The sequence below is a fragment of the Chiroxiphia lanceolata genome, chromosome 1 (genome assembly GCF_009829145.1).
Source record: "Chiroxiphia lanceolata isolate bChiLan1 chromosome 1, bChiLan1.pri, whole genome shotgun sequence".
In the NCBI taxonomy this organism is placed as follows: domain Eukaryota; kingdom Metazoa; phylum Chordata; class Aves; order Passeriformes; family Pipridae; genus Chiroxiphia; species Chiroxiphia lanceolata.
The window spans coordinates 150236923-150255574 of NC_045637.1; the positions used below are offsets into that span (position 1 = coordinate 150236923).

At 45.4% G+C, this 18652-nt stretch overlaps 1 protein-coding gene across 3 annotated transcripts in view; it reads left to right on the forward strand.

The window, feature by feature from the left end:
* ACVR2B (activin A receptor type 2B) overlaps window positions 1-18652 on the forward strand; it is a 122006-nt gene that overhangs the window by 94036 nt on the left and 9318 nt on the right. For all 3 annotated transcript variants that reach the window (XM_032679407.1, XM_032679399.1, XM_032679416.1), the window contains 8 exons: window positions 3230-3339; window positions 4925-5076; window positions 6777-6920; window positions 8013-8156; window positions 9037-9185; window positions 12822-12936; window positions 15493-15631; window positions 17639-17769. In XM_032679407.1, the coding sequence (XP_032535298.1) occupies window positions 3230-3339; window positions 4925-5076; window positions 6777-6920; window positions 8013-8156; window positions 9037-9185; window positions 12822-12936; window positions 15493-15631; window positions 17639-17769 (1084 nt within the window). The remainder of the gene's footprint in view (window positions 1-3229; window positions 3340-4924; window positions 5077-6776; window positions 6921-8012; window positions 8157-9036; window positions 9186-12821; window positions 12937-15492; window positions 15632-17638; window positions 17770-18652) is intronic.

Genomic DNA, 18652 nt, shown 5'->3' on the forward strand with positions numbered 1-18652 from the left:
GCCAAGCCCAACGCTTTCAATAAGGGTTAGCAACATAAAATTCAAGGACTTCCCTTGATATACCACCAATATGAGCTGAGCTCACATTTGTGAAATTCCCAGTTACGCGTCTTTGTAGCTTCTTGTTCCAAAAGTTTTAGGGCATCGGGTCCTGCACTGTGGGGTTGAGCTGGGACTAGATTTGTCCCATGGCTAAAGAGTTTTCTCCCTTCGGTGCTGTACACTTTCCCTGCTTTTGTGCCCATTGTCTTAGCTTATCTCGACTGTGAGTTTTTCCTCATCTTCATTCTATTATTAGCTCTAGGGTTGCTTTCCCACCACACCTATTCCCTTGCCAATTGAGGAGCCAAGCTCTATATATAGTTAAATTTTTTCTTCTTTCCCAATAAATCAATCCTCCTTGGTCCATTAGTCATCCTAATGCCGATCCTTCTGAGAACAGAAGGTCACTGTATTTTCCTACTTCCAGGCAGAAGTGTTTACTGTAAACAGATTTCTCCTTTCAGTGCCTGCTCTCGTATCCAGTGACACTTGTATTGTCACTGAGTGTCTCTGCAGGGATGTAGTGGTTCTTAAACTTTGTCATAATGTGTTGCTCTGTTATAATGGTAAAAACTTTCCAGGGCTCCTCACCAGCCTTTTGCAGCCCTGGAATTGAGTATCCAGTATCCCATAGCCTGACTCTTCAAAGCCACAAGTTCCAGGGCAAAGCTAAATGATCTTCTGAGAATTAACAAACAGTACAAGTGTCAAAAGCAACAGTTGAAATAAAGGTTAGCTTTAATAAGTAAAGGAGTAAAGGCTCTTTAAATCCAGTCCTTTTTACTTTTTCTCTTCCCTTGAGTGCCCTTGGCAGACATTCATGCATCCCAATATGGCAAAAATGGCTAAAAAGATGATTTTTTGATCAATGGTTCTGTGCTGATGCCCTTTTTGTTTCTGCCTTTGGCACCTTTGGATGCTGAGCTCCTGGAAGCAGCCTTGGGAGACGCACCTGTGCTCGTATCTCCCTGGATAGAGGGCATGGTCCTGTTCTGCTGGCTGCTGGTGCTCTCGGAGCACAGGCAGCATGTGCCAAGTGCTGCCTTCTTGTTGCTGGAAGGTGGAAAAATTAAGGAGTGCAAGAGTTGGGACGTCGAGGGTGACGGCTCCTTACTCTGTTCTTTATCTTAAGGAAACAAGAACGTGGCACATGTACATTTAAGGTTATGGGGAAAAGGTAGTGTTTAAAAATCAACTTGTGTGCTCTCGTTTATTTACACAGACCCACGGGGGAGGTCATGTACACCTTCCCTTGGATGTGAGCACGTGAAACACTCTGAAACGTGCCCTCACTGCCACAGAAAAATGTGTCATTCCGACCGTAATGCTCATTTGTAATATTTGCTAAGTATAACATGTCATACGTACCTGGGTGGCTTCCCTGAGCGTACACCAACTCAAAGACAGGGATAATGAATTGCAGATGTGGAACAGGCTGTTTTCGCTCATTAGCTTGATTTCTTAACCAACAGATTTAGCAAAGGATGTGTTTTCTATTGAAGACTCCAACACTGATGCTGTTAAATCCAAAGGGCTTGTTATCTGATTTCATGAAAAAGCATCTGGAAACATGTTTAACTTGTTGAAACATCTTTGTTCATTTGTCAAATGGCTGATTTTTTGCTTTGAAGCAAAAATTAAAAGCCTGAAAAACAAACCAAGTGCTTCCTAGCTGAGACCTTGCAGGAGACAGTTTGGCTATAGCCAGTTTTTTTTCCCCCCAAGAGGAATAAAGCACCGAAAACTACCCAGTGTTAAGACTGAAGAGAGCCCTTCCTGTTCTTCTCGTGGCAGTGTGTCAGTGATACCACAGAAAGGGAGGCTTGGCATGGATTCAGAAATGAGTTATAATGTCAAACACATATGATTGTTTTGCTACTTCCTCCAAGTGGTTGAGGGAAGGAAGTTATGCATATAATTTAGCTGGGCTTCAGGAAATAGTTTGATACAGCTCTCTGTGGAGAGCAGCTTTGCAAACCTAATAACTAAAAGCAGAGGGTAGCATAGCAAAAGGAGGCTGGGAAGGGAAGCAGCATTTAAGAACTAGAAAGAAATTACTGCTAGAGCACTGCAAAAATCACTGCACATCTCTTTTGGCATTGATCTGTGGGGAGAGGGAGGATGTGTGAAAGTGGAGTTGGTCTGATCCGTGGAGATCCCCTAACGCCTTGCACAATGTGGAAGGAAATCTCAGTGCTGGAAAGGCTGTAGCACTACCTGGATAACAGGCAAAGGCAGAAAATGGGAGCTGCAACCTGATTTTCTTAAAGGTTTTTATGCAGGAATAAGATTTTTAAAGGAGGAGATGGCACTTGAAAATTAAACTTGAAAAAACCCCCCAAAAAACCAAAATGAGAATCATAGAATCGTAGAATGATTAGGGTTGGGAGGGACCTTTAAAGATTATCTCAGTCCAACCCCCTGCCATGGGCAGGGACACCTTCCATAAGACCAAGGATGCACCAAGCTCCATGCAACAACTGTGAGCACTTCCAGGGATGAGGCAACCACAACTTCTCTGGGCAACTTGTTCCAGCGCCTCACCACCCTCACAGTAAATAATTTGTACCTAGTATCTGATCTAAACCTGCACTCCTTCAGTTTGAAGCCATTACCTTGTCCTATCACTACATGCCCTTGAACCTACAACCTCCCTCCTGCCTGCAGCAGCAGGGCTGTTCCTGCTGGCGTCTGCTGCCCTTCGAGTGTGTAGAGCTGGTGATGCTCAGGACTGTGGGAGCAGTCTTAGCTCAGCCCTTGTCACATGTGCTTTATGGTACAATCTTTAATTGCATGATCAAATACTTCTCTCCCCTGGCAGCATACATCTGGGCTGTGGGAAGGGCATTGTTCAGGGACCGAGGCGTCTCTCCGTCGTTTTTCTCCTTCTCCTTGCGTTAGCAGCGGCGGCTGTTATTTATTACTCGCCGTCTAATGCCCCTCAGTACATGTGGAAGCATTTGTTTCCTTTACGGTCTTTTCAAGGGTCTTTGCTATCCACTGGGGTATTTGAGTGCCAAGTTGTTTTCTGTAAGTGGAGACTGCTGATCTGTTCAGCGCAGGCGCAGGAGAAGGTGTGTGGAGAGGACAGTTTGGGGCGGGTTGGTGGCCAAAGACAAGAGGCAGAAGTTGGCTGATCTTGTTTTTCTCTTTCCTTAATTGCCGTGTCTGTCCCTCCCTGGTGCAGGCAGGAGTGCGTAGCCACAGAAGAAAACCCTCAAGTGTTTTTCTGCTGCTGCGAGGGCAACTATTGCAATGAGAAATTTACCCATTTGCCTGAAGTCACCGGCCCAGAAGGTGAGTGACCGGGAGGAGGGGGAGTTGGGATCTCTTCCTCTAGACCCAGTTTCTGATGACTTTCATAAAAGCATGGCATGTCCTGAGTTGGAAGTGACTCACAAGGATCATCGAGTCTAACTCCTGGCCCTGCATAGGACACCCCCAGGAATCCCACCATGTGTGTGAGAGTGTTCTCCAAATGTCACTTGAACTCTGTCAGGCTTGAGGCCATGACCAGTTCCCTGGGAACTCTATTCCAGTGTCCGACAAGCCTCTGGGTGAAGAGCCTTTTCCTAATATTTGACCTAAACCTCCTCTGACTCAGCTTCATGCCAACATTGAATTGTTGGATGTTTTGGTTACAAAGTCCATAAATCCTTTTGCTACAGTTCTTTAGTAGCAGTTTTTTGAGGTTGTTTCACTCTGTGGGTAAAGCCTGTTGTACCAATAACTGGGATACCATCAAAAAGGATTAGGTTTTCTTTATGGTGGACGATTCACGGTGGGATATTACAAAACAAAGTCCTGCACAAGGGGAAGAGGGCAGAGTGATTTATACAGCATGGAACTAGCCTCAAACTCTTAAAAGGTATTTGACACTCTCTCCGTTAGTTTTCATAGGTCACAGGTCTCCAAATACCTTGAGCATTTGGGATTTTTGCATTTCATTCTATTTTGTCAGTTTGGGGATTGAAAGGGAATGGGGGGTGGTGTGTGTGTCAGCTTTCAGAGTCTGTGGATATACATCAAGGAAGAAAAGTAATAGCAGCCTTCTTCAGAGGCTAATAGAAAAATGTTGATTCTTGAACACTTTCTAAAGTATCATTCAATAAAAACTATTAAGGCAGGTGAATCTTTTCCATAGGATGGTTTCTTCTGCTATGAACTACCTGCATTTGCTGAGATGTTCCAATAGACCATTGCCAGATTTTCCTGGGCTTTCCTGTTTGTTTTTTAATTGTTTACATGGGTTTTATTATCTCCTGTCATTAATGTACCCCTAGCAACCTAGTGGCAAATATTCTTTCTCTCACAGTTTTTTGTTTGATTTGGCAAGTCTTGCTATTTTTTCCTTCCCTGTCTCCAACATAGCAACATGGCTCCATTTAGTATTCCCATTGTTTGTGTCTCAACTGCACTGATGTAATTTGGAACAAGAACTACTGTGGGAATAGTGCATTTGATTGTGGCTCCGGCAGCATTTTACTAAAAACTGACAACTTGTCAATCACTGTAAAAGGCAAAGCAAAGCTGCAAGGGATTTCATGCTCTCTTAATACATTTGGAAGGGTTAAGAGCAGGAAATGTTCTGCTTTTATGTACACCAGCAAGAAATACCTATCTTAAATAAAGGTCAGATGGAGGCTCAGCTTGCAAAGTGTGGTTTGGACCATTGTAACTCCATTACTGACAGCCATGTGGAGCAGAGAAAACCATGGGGCCTTGTGAATAGTGTTGGGTGTGACGGGACACACCAATAAGCATTATCAGCTTTGGAGCAGAAGGATGGATGGGGTTTGGTTACATCTATGTGTGTAGCTGCCAGTGCTGTTGCTTGCCTGAAGGGTCCTTTTCCCTCATTTACCCTGCTCATTTCTCGCAGTCATCTACGAACCGCCGCCACCAACGCCCTCCCTGCTCAATATCCTGGTGTACTCCCTGCTCCCCATCGCAGTCCTCTCCATGGCCATCCTCCTGGCGTTCTGGATGTACCGGCACCGCAAACCTCCCTACGGGCACGTCGACATTATTGAGGTGAGGGAGTTGCTCCCCTTTATTCGGGCCTTACAAAAGGCACGGCAGCTGCTCAGTGTATGTTCAAATCTGCTTCTGCTTCTCTCTTTTCTGGTGGCCTAACTTTTCTTCTCTATTTTTGGAAGTTGGTGGTACAGTTGTCCTCTGTGTTAGTGTTAGACTGATGGATTTTGATGGGGTTATCACCATGCCCGAGATTCCTGAAGGATGGAGTTACGCAGCCCTGCTTGATGACCACCCTTCCTCCCAAACTCTCAAACCCGTTGCCTTATTTCGGACAACTTTGTAGAGGAGCAGAGATCAGAGAGATGATAAAGTTCTACCAGCTTTATGGGATGAGGGAAGACGCTTTCCCTGATGAGGCTCAGTTTTTATGAGCCCTCAGAGAATGCATGCAGGAGGTCATCCTCATCATCCAAAGCCATCAGGAACTTGTCCTTGGTGGCTCTGCTGTCCCTTGAGCCTTCTGGTTTCTTCTGAAGGCTGGAGCTGCTACCTCTCCCTCCCTCCTCTCCCATTACAACCCATACTATGGTCTCAGCAGGTCAAGAGAGGGGATTCTGCCCCTCTGCTCTGCTCTGGTGAGATCCCACCTCAAGTACTGCATCCAGCTCTGGGGTCCTCAACACAGGAAGGACACTGACCTGTTGGAGTGAATCTAGATGAGGTCCACCAAGTTGATCAGAGGAATGGAGCACCTCTCCTGTGAGGAAAGGCTGAGACAACTGGGGTTGTTCAGCTTGGAAAAGAGAAGGCTTTGGAGTGACCAAAGTGCAGCCTTCCAGTACGTGAAGGAAACTTGCAGAAAAGATGGGGCAAGACTGTTTACAAGAGCATGAAGTGACAGAACAAGGGGGAATGGGTTCAAATTGAAAGAAAGTAGGTTTAGATTAGATATTAGGTACAAATTTTTTACCGTGAGGGTGGTGAGGCATCGGAACAGATTGCCCAGGGAAATTGTGCATGCTCCATCCCTGGACGTGTTCAAGACCAGGCTGGATGGGGCTCTGAACAACCTGGTCTAGCTGAAGGTTTCCCTGCCCATGGCAGGGGGGTTGGAACGAGATGATCTTCAAGGTCCCTTTCCAACCCAAACCATTCTGTGGTTCTATGATACTGTGAACCTTTCCCATCTGAAAGCAGGTAGGACAGAGCTCCAACCCCACACATCCTGCAGGGTTCCACTGTTCTCCTGGACAAATGCAGAGTTTAAACAGATACGATCTTTATGATGCTGACAGACCTGTTTACTGCCCATTGCTGAGGTTATGTGGAACATTCCTAATGAAGTGCAAAGCAGTGGGAGGTTTTAGGTGTAGTTGGCTGTTGGGTCACAAAGATCAAGAGGTTCCTTCTTTTGACAGAAGGTAGACTTGAGGTCATTGGTGGTTTACAGCCCAAAATAGCTCTTGCTATTATGTAGGAGTATTCAGGTTTTGCCAGAGTGTGGCAGGCAGTAGTTCAACACACAAAGTGACACTTGGAGATGTAGATGATTTTATGTGTTCTATACCAATACCTTACAGAGCAAGATAGGGAATTTCAGGCTGTTCTTGCCACAAACAATATATTTAATGATTTGTATTAAATAAAATGTGGCTTCTTTACACTTCTTTCCCCACATGCAGTCTCTCCATTCCTCCCATCACTTCGTTTTACAGTCCACTTTCAGGTGGTGACAGTGTTTTTCTCTTGTGTAGGACCCTGGCCCACCACCCCCTTCTCCCCTGGTTGGCCTAAAGCCTCTGCAGCTCTTGGAGATCAAGGCAAGGGGACGCTTTGGCTGTGTGTGGAAGGCTCAGCTGATGAATGACTACGTAGCAGTGAAAATCTTCCCTATTCAGGTGAGTAGGGTGCTGCATTAGGTTCTCACTTGCCAGGCTTCCTCACCGGTGCTGAGACGCTCTAAGTGCCTATGGAGATTATGGTTTTTAAGACCATAACAAAGATGCATTTGGGCTCTCGTGCTGGGGGAAAAAGTTCAAGGACCCTTCCTTCCTACACTTCTCTCTGCATTATCTCATTACCAAATGCTTCCTGTAGTAGTACTTGTTGCAACAAGGGCGAAACCAAGCACATTCTGAAACCTGCAGGGTATTTTAATTTCACAGCAAATGCCTGTGTTTAGGTCCAGGAAGGCAGCGAGCAGCTGCAGTGCCCAGAGTGCACACAAAGGGCCAGAGCCCCGGCTTTGTGTGTCCTGCCTGGGTAGGTTGTAAATCTGAACCCAAACCTAGCAAACAGTTTACAGCTTCCAAAGGCAGAGCCCCGGCGCTGTGAGAGCTAATTGGACTGCAGCATTTCTGTCAGCTCACGTCTTCTGCTCTAGGAAACCTTTGAACAGTCCTGACTTGATTCTCTAGGAATTGCAGATGAAAAGAAAAAAGCAAGCAAAAGTCAAATGATAGAAGAATGGCTAGAACATCTTTGTGCTCCTCCACTGTCTCCTTCTTCATTACTTTTTCACCCCGTATTTGTTGTCATAGCGTTGCTAAAGGAGATTTGCACATCTTCTGTCCAAGCCAGCTGTGACCTACTAGTAAATATTCAAAAGAGCCTAGATTAGATTTTGCAATTGCAACAATTACAGCTACAAGGCAGATCTGGGTACTGTATGCACAGGCTTTATTCTTGCAAGCATCTTTAGGAAATCTTATTTCTCAGTGAGGTTGAGTTTGAATTCCTCCCCCCTTTCCACACATGGGCTTTAGGAATATCTGAGGATAATTTTGGAGAGGAGAGACTAAGAACAGCAACTTCCAGCCTTTCTCCAGCATCTACTCTTTAGGGAAGCAGCCTCTTTGTGAAGGGATGCATCAGATCCGAACATTGGAAGGTGATTTTAAGACTACTGTGAGCAGCTCTGACTGAACTGAAGGAGCTGTTTGCTTTAAAGGGAAACATGATCTTTGATGGTGCATTTCTCCCTGCTTTAGGATAAGCAATCTTGGCAGAGTGAGAGGGAGATTTTCAACACTCCTGGCATGAAGCATGAGAACCTTTTGCAATTTATCGCAGCAGAGAAAAGAGGGACAAACCTGGAAACAGAGCTCTGGCTAATCACGGCTTTCCACGACAAGGTAATGTATCATTGCATGTACATTTTGGAAAGACAGAGAGACAGCTGGTTGTGAAGCAGTAGGATTTGGTGTCTAATATTCACCCAGAAGCTCCCCTGTAATCTATCCAGTCTGTTCCTGGTGGGCCATGACTATGTGGTCGTGAAGTGCTCCTGCTCCCCTCCTTCAAAGACCCTTCCTTTAGCGTTCAAGGCTTTCCTACACAAACACAGGATTAATAAAGGTGGGACCTAGGAAGAGAGAGAGACACAAAAGGCCACAGCTCATGTATGTGGTAGCCACCATCTCTTAATGTGTGTGGAGGAGCTCGTGGGAGCTGGGTGTCACAGACCATTGCAGACCTAGCTTGCCCTTTGTATATGGGGTCTGTGTTTGGTTTTGAGACTTGGGTCCCATCTCCTCTTTCATGGACTGCTTTAGTTATGAAATATGACTAACACTTAAAATAAAACAAACATGTGCAAATCCAGGGTTGAGCCAGCAGCGTTATCCCTCTGTTAAATCCAAGGTCTAGTGAGTCAATCATTGCCACAACCAGCTGATACCATGCATGATCTTCTTGCATGGAAGGCTTTCCCCATTTTTAGGTTAAATGAATTGCTCTGGTTTGAGATGATTTTTTTCCCATCCTTACCTCCCTCCTTTTCCCTGGCAAATAAGCAGACATCAGGAGGTCTGTGCTGTCAAGGGCTGAAAATTGATGAACGCTCCTGATTTTTATTTCTCCTTCTTTTACTTCCACTGGTGATTTTTTCACCCCTGTTAAATCAAGGTTCAAATTTCTCGAGCACTCTCCAAACCATTCTCTAAACTGATGATTTGGCACATCTGTCACATAGCAGGATCTGGGATTAAGAACTGACAGTGTCCTGTTCCGCAGGGCTCTCTGACGGATTACCTGAAGGGCAACATTATCAGCTGGAATGAGCTCTGCCATGTTGCAGAAACAATGGCCCGTGGCTTGTCCTACCTTCATGAAGACGTCCCTTGGTGCAAAGGTGAAGGACACAAACCTGCTATAGCACACAGGTATGACCTCTTTCATTGATACCATTCAGGTGCTGCGTGCAAACATTCACAGCGTCTTTAAAATGATGCTGTTGAATGGAGGAGGAGGTTGTGCCTTTAGGAATTAAATGCCTTTTAACCCAACAAATCCTATGCTGACAAGAATTTTTTTCAACCACACATGAAATGGTAAAAAGCAAATAAGTGTCACATCCATGAAATAGTATGGTTAGTAGTAGTTGGTGGCAAATGTCCGAAGGGTAGGTGCTTCCCTCTTCCCTCTTGACGTGTAGTAGGAAGAGAATACTGTTTGCTGCAGAACTGCTTTTTGAAAGGACTTTGCTTGATAATATCATCACGTTATAGTCTGTGTATTTCTATGGCTGTACCAGGAGTTGGACCCTATTTTTCCCTGGTTTAGACTGATAACTCCACCATGTGTCTTCCCACAGAGATTTTGATCACTAGGTAAGTAATGGAGAAACTGGAAACACAGAAAATGGCTGCTATTTATTTTTCACTGTAGTTTTATAGAGCCCAAATCATGCCAGGGTGATTATGAGAGACACCAGAGCAGGCACCACCCTGCCTCTGAGACCTCCTGGCACATGCTTCAACCTACCTGGGCGGCAGCACCATGGGGACAGTGCGGATCCAGAAAGCAGTGGGTTAAACCATCCCCATTGCTTTGGCCCTTCTCCAGAGTCCCACATTGCTTGCCCTGGACTAAAGCATCTCTCCTGAGTGGTTTGCTGGTGGCAGGGCAGGGTGGGGGCGGTTTCCAGAAGGGATTTACACGGGCTACAGGCCATAATCCGTGGCCATACTCCCCCGCCACCCACCACATTTCATCCAGGAGGGACTTAAACCCCATGTCCAGCTGCAGCAATTTGTACCCGATCTAGTGGGACCGGCTTTATGTATGGCAAGATAATCTCTGTCTTCTGCAAGGGTGTCCCTGCCCCCCAAACACCCCACCTCCCCAAACCTGGAGGTTTTGGAGAGGCTGGGGGCTGTTGAAAGAGCCTGCAGCTGCCTTTGTGCTGCTCCTGGAGCTGACCCCTGTGTCCCTGACATTTGTCCCTGTGGAATAAAGGCAGTGGTTTATAGATGAAAATTCCTGAGGGTGGGGAACAGAGTAAGGCTGTAGAAAGCAACAGATCGTGCTCATTAGTGTCCTCGTCCATTTAGCAAATGACAAAAGCTGGAGAATGCAGCATTTGTGTGAATTTAGCACATACCTACGGAAGAGGGATTTCAGGACACAGAGGATTTCTCTTGGATTACCCCACTCCTTTTAATTTTGTTTTTAAAAGAAAACACTAAATGCATTTTAAATCTGGGGAGGGGGGTGGAGGGGGTATTTTTGAAAGGCTTCCCACAGTGCGCACCCAGATGCTGGGATTGCCAGGTGGAACTCCCCAGTCCCTGCTGGGCAGAGGTTCAGCCAGCTCCTCACTGGCCCCCAGCACTGTAAGGAGGATTAAGGTTATGGAATCGCTTGTTGGTGCGAAAGTGCCCCCACGTGGAAGCTGAAAATAAAATCTCTAGTGTCTAAATTGAGATCGTGCACCCATTACTCATAATCTGCTTGCTCTGTGTTCCCTAACGTTTTGAAGCGTTATATGGAGAAGAATATTTTCTTCTTTTCATGCCACTTTCCTTTATCAGTGATCATTTTAGGATGGTGTAATGCATGCGATGTTAGTGGGAATTCTACTTGGCATGGTTTGGATCAGGTCCTTCTCCCTGGCCTGGATATGTTTGCACTGCAGCTAACGCTTGCCAGTTCAAGGTGATTTGTGGAAGGAAGGAAGGAAAGCATGGAAAAATGGGGGAATTTATGGAAATAGGGGGGGGGAAGGAAGTGAAAAGGGAAATCCCTTTATCAGGTATCAAGATGTAGGAGTTAACTGTTGCATGCCCAAGGGCCAGTGAGGGTGAGCAGCAGCAACACATGCCCATACAATAATATTGGTTTACATCTCACATCACAACAGAACTATATTGTTCAGGCAGACTGTCTGACAGTTTCTGTGTGGGCCTCGCTGAGCCACTGTTTCGCAAAAATCTCGTGCACAATCTGTACCATCCTGAGGGCGTAATCCCCTAATGCTGAGCGAGCAAAGGAGTTTATCCATCTCATTAGATGATGGCTGTTTTCTAAGCCTGTGCAGAAACTGCTATAGCATGGAAGCAGACAGCCTCTAAGATGACAAGTATTAGGTAAATACTGGGGTTTTTTCTGTGTAACAGATGTGTACCAATGTTTTGGAGGCTCTGCAAAGCTGTACTGTGTCCCCAGAGGTGATGGAGGCTGTTTTCTGCTGGGGTTCACTGGCTGTATGATGCTCTTCAACTTCACACCCACTTCCCCCATCTTATCAAGCCAGAAATGCCCATCACGCTGTGTTTAGCTTAGAAAGGATAAATCCTCTCTTCTGATTTTTTAAGCTCAGAATCAGGGGCTGGGTGGCACCGGATGATTTTTGCTCACGGTGCTTTGAGCTGATGTTCTGGCATCTGAGGCTGCAGAGAGCAGCCCTTCTCTATGGTCCAGCAGTTTCTCTCTTCACAAAGAATTTTGACAGGTCTCTCCAGTGTGGAACAATTGTATCTGCCCTCATTAATTATTTTGTGCAGGCCCGCAATGTCCTGCAATCAGCAGGGTCACCGAGTGAATTGATGATAGGGAAATTATAATGCTGAGCATACAGGACAATTGCCATCTGCTGTCTAAGGTCTGTAATTTAATTAGATTGCCAAACATTCCTTTTCAGATGAAAATGCAGGAAGCCCAGGGAACAGGGCTTGAGTGGTTAGGCATCTCGGTGTGATCTTCCTCCACCCCCTACCCTTTCCAGCCCCTGCAGATTCACCTGAGCTGCCCTGAAATGATCCCACTGCAGCACAGGACTGACACAAATGTCCCCTTCAAGAACAGACCCACCATCTCTACTGCAAATGCTTAACACCTGCCTGTCAGCTGCCCAGTCCAATCCTGACAGTGTGTCCGAGTGTGGGCTCACCCCCTTCTCTGCTTGCTTCCCCAAATTCTCCAGGGAAGATCAATCCAGCAATTAAAACAGAAGGCTAATATATGACTATGGCCATAGTCTGTTAAAGCATGTAGTCAGGGTGGAAAGAGTCCTACCAGCAGGTACTGATTTCCAGAAAGATCTAATTTTGTAGATAGGAGCAAACATCCTTAGTGGGATAATGAGTAATGTACTCCCTTAACCTGTCTTGTTCTTATTGTTGGGAATGGGAAGTGCCTGAAGTTGGAGGTCCAGAGCCGGTGCTTGGAGCAAGAAATGGTGCCTTATATACTGCTTGCTTTAATTAAAATAGCCCCTTCAGATCAGATTTCATTTTGAGATTAATTCAGTGGGGAGTTCGGCTGACTCTGTGCGGGACAACTCAGGGCTGCTTGGTTGTGTTTTAGTGACAAGGGCAGAGAGAGGCAGCCAAATTTGTCAGCACTGACCATGCTGGGAATCTGGGGAAGAAAGGAAGGAAGGAGCTGATTTACTGGGAGCTGCTAAGCCTGTAGACATTCAACTTCTGTAGACATGCAACGTTGTGTTGTGTTGCATTGTGATTTAGATGTGTGCCATAGTAAAACCTTCCCAAACTTACTTCTTGGCTCGTCCACAGGGACTTCAAGAGTAAAAATGTCTTGCTGAAGAATGACTTGACGGCAGTGCTAGCTGATTTTGGACTAGCTGTACGGTTTGAACCTGGAAAACCTCCAGGGGACACTCATGGACAGGTAATCATTATCTTTAACATTTTAAAAAATTGGGCTTGCCACAGCGCCTCGAGAGTCGGGGTGGTAATTTGTATAGATGCATGTAATTCTCTTTGAGATATGTATTTTTCCATAAGAGCTTATGCTCAGATATACATTCCAGGAGATGCTCTAATACTGGTGAGTGGGGAGAGTGCTTGAACCCTCCTGACCACTGTGCAGGTGAGGCCCCCCAGCCTTGGGGACAGGTGGCTTCCTCCTTCAGGCACAGGGCTAGTTGATTCTTTATGGTTTCAGTAATAAATATTCACAGAATCATAGAATCAGAGATTATCTTGTGTTGGAAGAGACCTCAAGGATAATCTGATCCAACCTTTCTTGGCAAAAGCACAGCCTAGGCAAGATGGCTCAGCACCCTGTCCAGCTGACTCTTCAAAGTGTCCAGTGTTGGGGTATCCACCACTTTCCTGGGGAGATTATTCCAATGGCTGATTGTTCTCATTGTGAAAAACTTTCCTCTTGTGTCCAGTCAGAATCTTCCAGGAGTAACTTGTACCCATTGCCCCTCATCTCCATTTGATTCCCTGTAAACAGAGAGTCTCCATCTTCTTTGCAGCCACCCTTTAAATGCTGTGAACAAGGAACACTGTGACCAAGTCTCCCCTCAACCTTTTTTTTCAAGGCTGAATAAACCAGTTCTCTCAGCCTTTGCTCATAAGACAGCCTTCCTGGCCCTTTGATCATCTCTGTGGCCCTTCTCCAGACCCTCTAGCCTGTCCACATATTTTTTGTGTAGCAAGGACCAAAGCTGAATGCAGTATTCCAGATGTGGCCTGACAAGAGCTGAGCAGAGCAGGATAATGACTCTTTTATTTTTTCTAGTGTGCCCTTGTTGGCACAGCCCAGCATCCCATTTACCCTCTGCCACAGCAGCTCCATGTGCACTCACATTGAGCTTGTAGTCCCACAGCACCCTTCCCACAGAGCTGCTCTCCAGCACTCCAACTTATTAAGATTCTTGTTAACTCACCCTTCCAGCCTGTCCAGGTCTTCATGCAGGGTGTCTGTCCCTTCCAAAGTGTCCACTTCCTGACTCAGTTTGATATCATCAGCGAGCTTTACCAGGTTACACATGATCCCATGATCTTCATCATTTAGGAAGATATTAAACAGTGTTGGGCCCCATGTGGGTCCCTGGGGGACCCCACTTGGGACAGGTTGCCAGTTTGAGAAGGAGCTATTTGCCACCCCCCTCTGGATGTGACCTGTCAGCCAGTTCCTACCCACTGCACAGAATACTTCTCTAGACTGTAACACAAATATTAATACTCCTAAATATTAATATTAATTCTACAATACAAATATCAATACTTTTAAAATTATTAGTTTGATTTTAAGAATTCAGCCAGGATGGCTGCTTGGTTGACCATTGGCACAGCTGGCTGTGCACTCTGTAAACAATTGACTACATTTTTTATGGGTTCTTAATTTTCTGCCTTTGCATTACAGTGAGTGGCCCCTCATTCTTCTCTCGTGCTGGGGCACAACAAATCCATCATCCTGTCCTTGTGTCTCTGGGGTTTTCTTAATTCCCAGCTTCAGTGCAGTCTCCCTTTTTTACCTTTATCTCAGAAGGAGTGAACACTCTCTTCTGGGTTAGCCTTCTCCAGCTTTCCTCATTTCTGTCACCTTTTTTTTTTGACTATTTCTGTATTTTGCACACCTTTCCACATCCTGGCTTCCCCCTGTCCTCAGTGCCTCAGGTAACAGCAAGAACAGAAGAGAATTTCTTTAAAGGAAAATATTAAAGGTCTTTTAATTCCTATATTAAAAAGGTGCTTTTCCCTTGCTGTCCTCTCCATTCTCCTACATAATGGACTAAAGTAAACACACAAGGGAGGTACTCTAATGAGGACTGAATCTCCCTGAAAACAAGATGAGATCTTTTCCAAACCATGGCAAACCAGAGCAGGGTGGACTTCGCAGGGTTCATGTTTTACTGTTTCTGTGGATGCAGGAGACTTGTTTTACCCAGGCCTGTCAAACCAACACCTTCTCCTACCATTTCAGGATATATCAATTTTTTCTCTTCTCTGCTTTTTTATATATATATATATATTTTTTTTAATTTGAGTGAAAGAGGATTGGACTTTCAATGACTAGGATAACCAAGTCTGACTTGACCTCAGGTGTTTTGTGTGTCTCCAAAGACAGCATTTTCTCATGCTGTGTGTGATGCTGGAGCAACAAGCAGTGGGATGCAGGGAGGGCAGGATTTCATCCATACTCAGCGTGCCACGCTGTGTTTAAATTGGACCTGTAGTGTGCACTGAATGAATATCACACACGTAGCCAGGCACTTTGGCTTTTCCCTTCATGTAGCTTATCTGGACTCCAGTGATCTTAATGAGAATCAGTGTCAGAAGAAACAGCTCCCTTTTGCTTGTTTTTCAAGTGAGGTGCACCTTTAGCAGCAGTGGCCTTAAGGGCAATGAGAGCAGCTGTCACTCATCTCCAGCCAGAGGAGGCTGAGGGGCCCAACTGGAATGTAACTTGAGTTGTGTTTTTTCTCTGCAGGTGGGAACAAGGAGGTATATGGCTCCCGAAGTGTTAGAGGGAGCCATCAACTTCCAACGAGATGCGTTCCTGAGGATAGACATGTATGCGATGGGACTGGTGTTGTGGGAGCTCGTCTCCAGATGTAGAGCAGTTGATGGTAAGAATAAAGATCCTCTCTTCCCTGGGGAGGGCTCGGTTTCAGTGTGGTTTGGTGGTCCAGAGAATGGCCCTGTCTCTGTTTAAAAAAAATAACAACCAATGGCATATTTTTCTTAAGCAGCAAACCTGTTTTGCATTTGTTTTTTAACATAAGCTGCCACTCTCTGTAGATAGTAACCTTTGTAGTGTTCAAGTCTCAAAGTGCTTTTTATTATGTTGGTTGCATTGCAAATTTGCTGAGAACTCAGAAGGAGAAGGAGTAGGGAGTTCCTCGAGGATGGGTGTCCTTTAGTCCTGAGCTTGCTCTGTGCTGCTCTCCTTGGCACTCCGCATTCCTGCCTGTGACCAAGTAGGCTTTGAGCTCCAGAGAAGAGCTACACAGCCACCTTGGCTGTCACCTTGCTTATGCAGGTCAGTGTGGTAGCCTGAATGGAAAACACCTTAGCAAAATAGTGGGAACATGGGGCTGAAAGGACCTGCCTGGGTCAGTGAGCCCGTTTCCTTGCTGTCATAAGAGGTTAGTTATTGATCTTTGACTTTTGTTGATGAAGTGGGCTTTTTCTCAGAAGTGGGCTGAGTTGTTCTATCCACAGCTTTGGAGTACCTCACTTTCTCCTGAAGGATCTAAAAGAATAAACTTCATGGTGTCTGCTTTCTCAGGTTTTTTATCCTAAAATTATGCTGAGGAGCATAGTAGGGTGAAACAGTGGTACTCAGGTCACTCATGTAGGCTTAACCCTTCTCTGTTGAGGTGCCCCAAATATCCCCTTGGATTTTTTTCTGCCACCTTTGTGATCTCCTTTCCACTCTTCTCAGGCAGCAGCTGGCCAAGATACTCCAGGTGCTACACACAGCACCATTAAATCAGAGGGAAAGCTTCCTTTTGCACTTCTAGCTCTGAAGTGATGTTGCGTAAACAGCAGATTTTGCTTGGAGATCACCAGTTCAGCTCTCCATAGCTTGGATTCCTCTTGGAGGAAGAGTAGAGGAAAGTCATGAGCATTATTGAGCCATCTGTTGGAGCGAGTGTTTCAGTTTGATTTACTGACTGGCATTGAGTCAAGAAAAATGGTAAAGCCAGTTTAGTGATTTCATTTTTTAGAGTACCTAAACATCATGTTGCTGGTGTCACAGTTCATGGCCAGATGAAGTGGTCAGCTCTTTTATTTTAGTCTGGAAAGACCCTCTTGAAATACCTCTGCTCTTCCAAATGATCGCTTTTTGCTGCTGAGAAACCGCTAGTGATGCCACAGAGCACCCTGAGAAAGCCAATCAGTTAAGATGGGCTGCTGTTTTTGAGAGAACATCTACACGTTGCCAAAAGCCAAATGATGTTTCAATAAGCGGAAGTTATTGCTACCATCCAGCATCTGCACTGATACTCATAGCAGTTGTCTCGTTCCCACGGCCCAGGGCAGTTCACAGCCATAACTGGTCTAACTAAAGTGTTAAGAAATCATTTTACACTTAGGAGCTGGTACCTGGGACAAGTGAGTCTGGCTCCAGCATGTCAGGGCTGACTCAAACCTATGAGCAAGCCAGATCACAAAGCATGAAACTCTTAAGTGTTGCATATAGTTGACCTCACTAGTCAGTGCTAAAATGAAACTATTCTCATGCTGAAACCTTTCTCTAAGTTATTGTGTGTTGAATTGCTATGCTAAAATGTGGGAAGGATGGACTGATTTACTCTTTCTATTAAAATAAATCAAAGACTACCAGGCCAGCTTCCTCAAGGAGAGCGGTGGGATCAGGAGGCCCAGCTGAGGGTTCGGATTCGTAACTCAACGAGGTGGAAAATGTGTGTCCAGACAAGCAGCAGGGACAGCAAAGACCATTGTGCAGGAGGAATGTAAATCACATTTGTCTGCAGTGACATGTGAATGTCAGGCTTTGTTGCAGTGGGTTGAGGTTGCTCTGGAGCCACAGCTCTCTCATGCATGGAGAGGACGTGGCTCTGCAGAGAACATTTCTATGCTAACCTGATTCTCTGTGTGCACCTTAGGTCCAGTGGATGAATACATGCTGCCTTTTGAAGAAGAAATAGGTCAGCACCCATCCCTTGAGGACCTGCAAGAAGTGGTGGTTCACAAGAAGATGCGCCCTGTGTTCAAGGATCACTGGTTAAAACATCCCGTACGTCCCTCCTGGTTAACAGTGGAAAATACTTTCCTGTGTGATGGGAATGAGGGATGTTGTTAGGCATTCCCAGTGCTAGAGGGAATCAGTGCTGGGGAATGAGGGGTTGCTCAACACCTTTGTGCTCCCCTTTCTGTTTTTCCCTTGTATTTAGAGAGTAAACCAGCTGATTAATCAGCCAGTGCTGAATGTGTGGTGGTTTAGTAGGACTCCTTTAATATGGTGAAAGAATGGAAAATAAAGTCCTTTCATTAAGAAAAAGAAAATGATCCATATCATTGGAGACATGTTCCTCACAAGCTAGATGACATGCAAGACTTGGAACAGTTTTTTGAGGAAAAAATTAATTAGACGTGAAGGCAAGCAGACAGTGAAGCAAAACGCAGCATGGGTTTCCCAGAGGTAGATCATTTCAGGCTTGTGTTTCTAATGAAAGAGCTGATTTTTCTCAGATTGGGAAACTGAGCAGATGATGATGTCTCACAGGGCTTCAGTAAGATGCCAAATGCCTCTATTTTGACCGAACTGCCATGGATTTGGCTAGACTTAGGTGTACCACCTCACTGCCTAGAAGTCAGGGAGAGCTGCGGGCTGTAGAAAAAGATTAGTGTTCTACTTCAAATGAGGGTTCAAATAAGAGCTGTGCTCTCCCAGCACTGTTCAATTCAGTTATTTTGGGGATATGGAGAGAAGTGATTGCAAACAAAGCAGTGGTTTCATAGTAACTGACACAGTGCTGCCAGCTCTCGCAGTTTTTATCAAGGGAATCGTAATTCTTGTTGTATTGTCTTTTAAAGCTCTGACTGCTGAATCTTGGGATTTATTTTGATATTAAAAAAGTGCTTTAGGGGCTGGATGCGACCAAGCCTTAGAGCCTTAG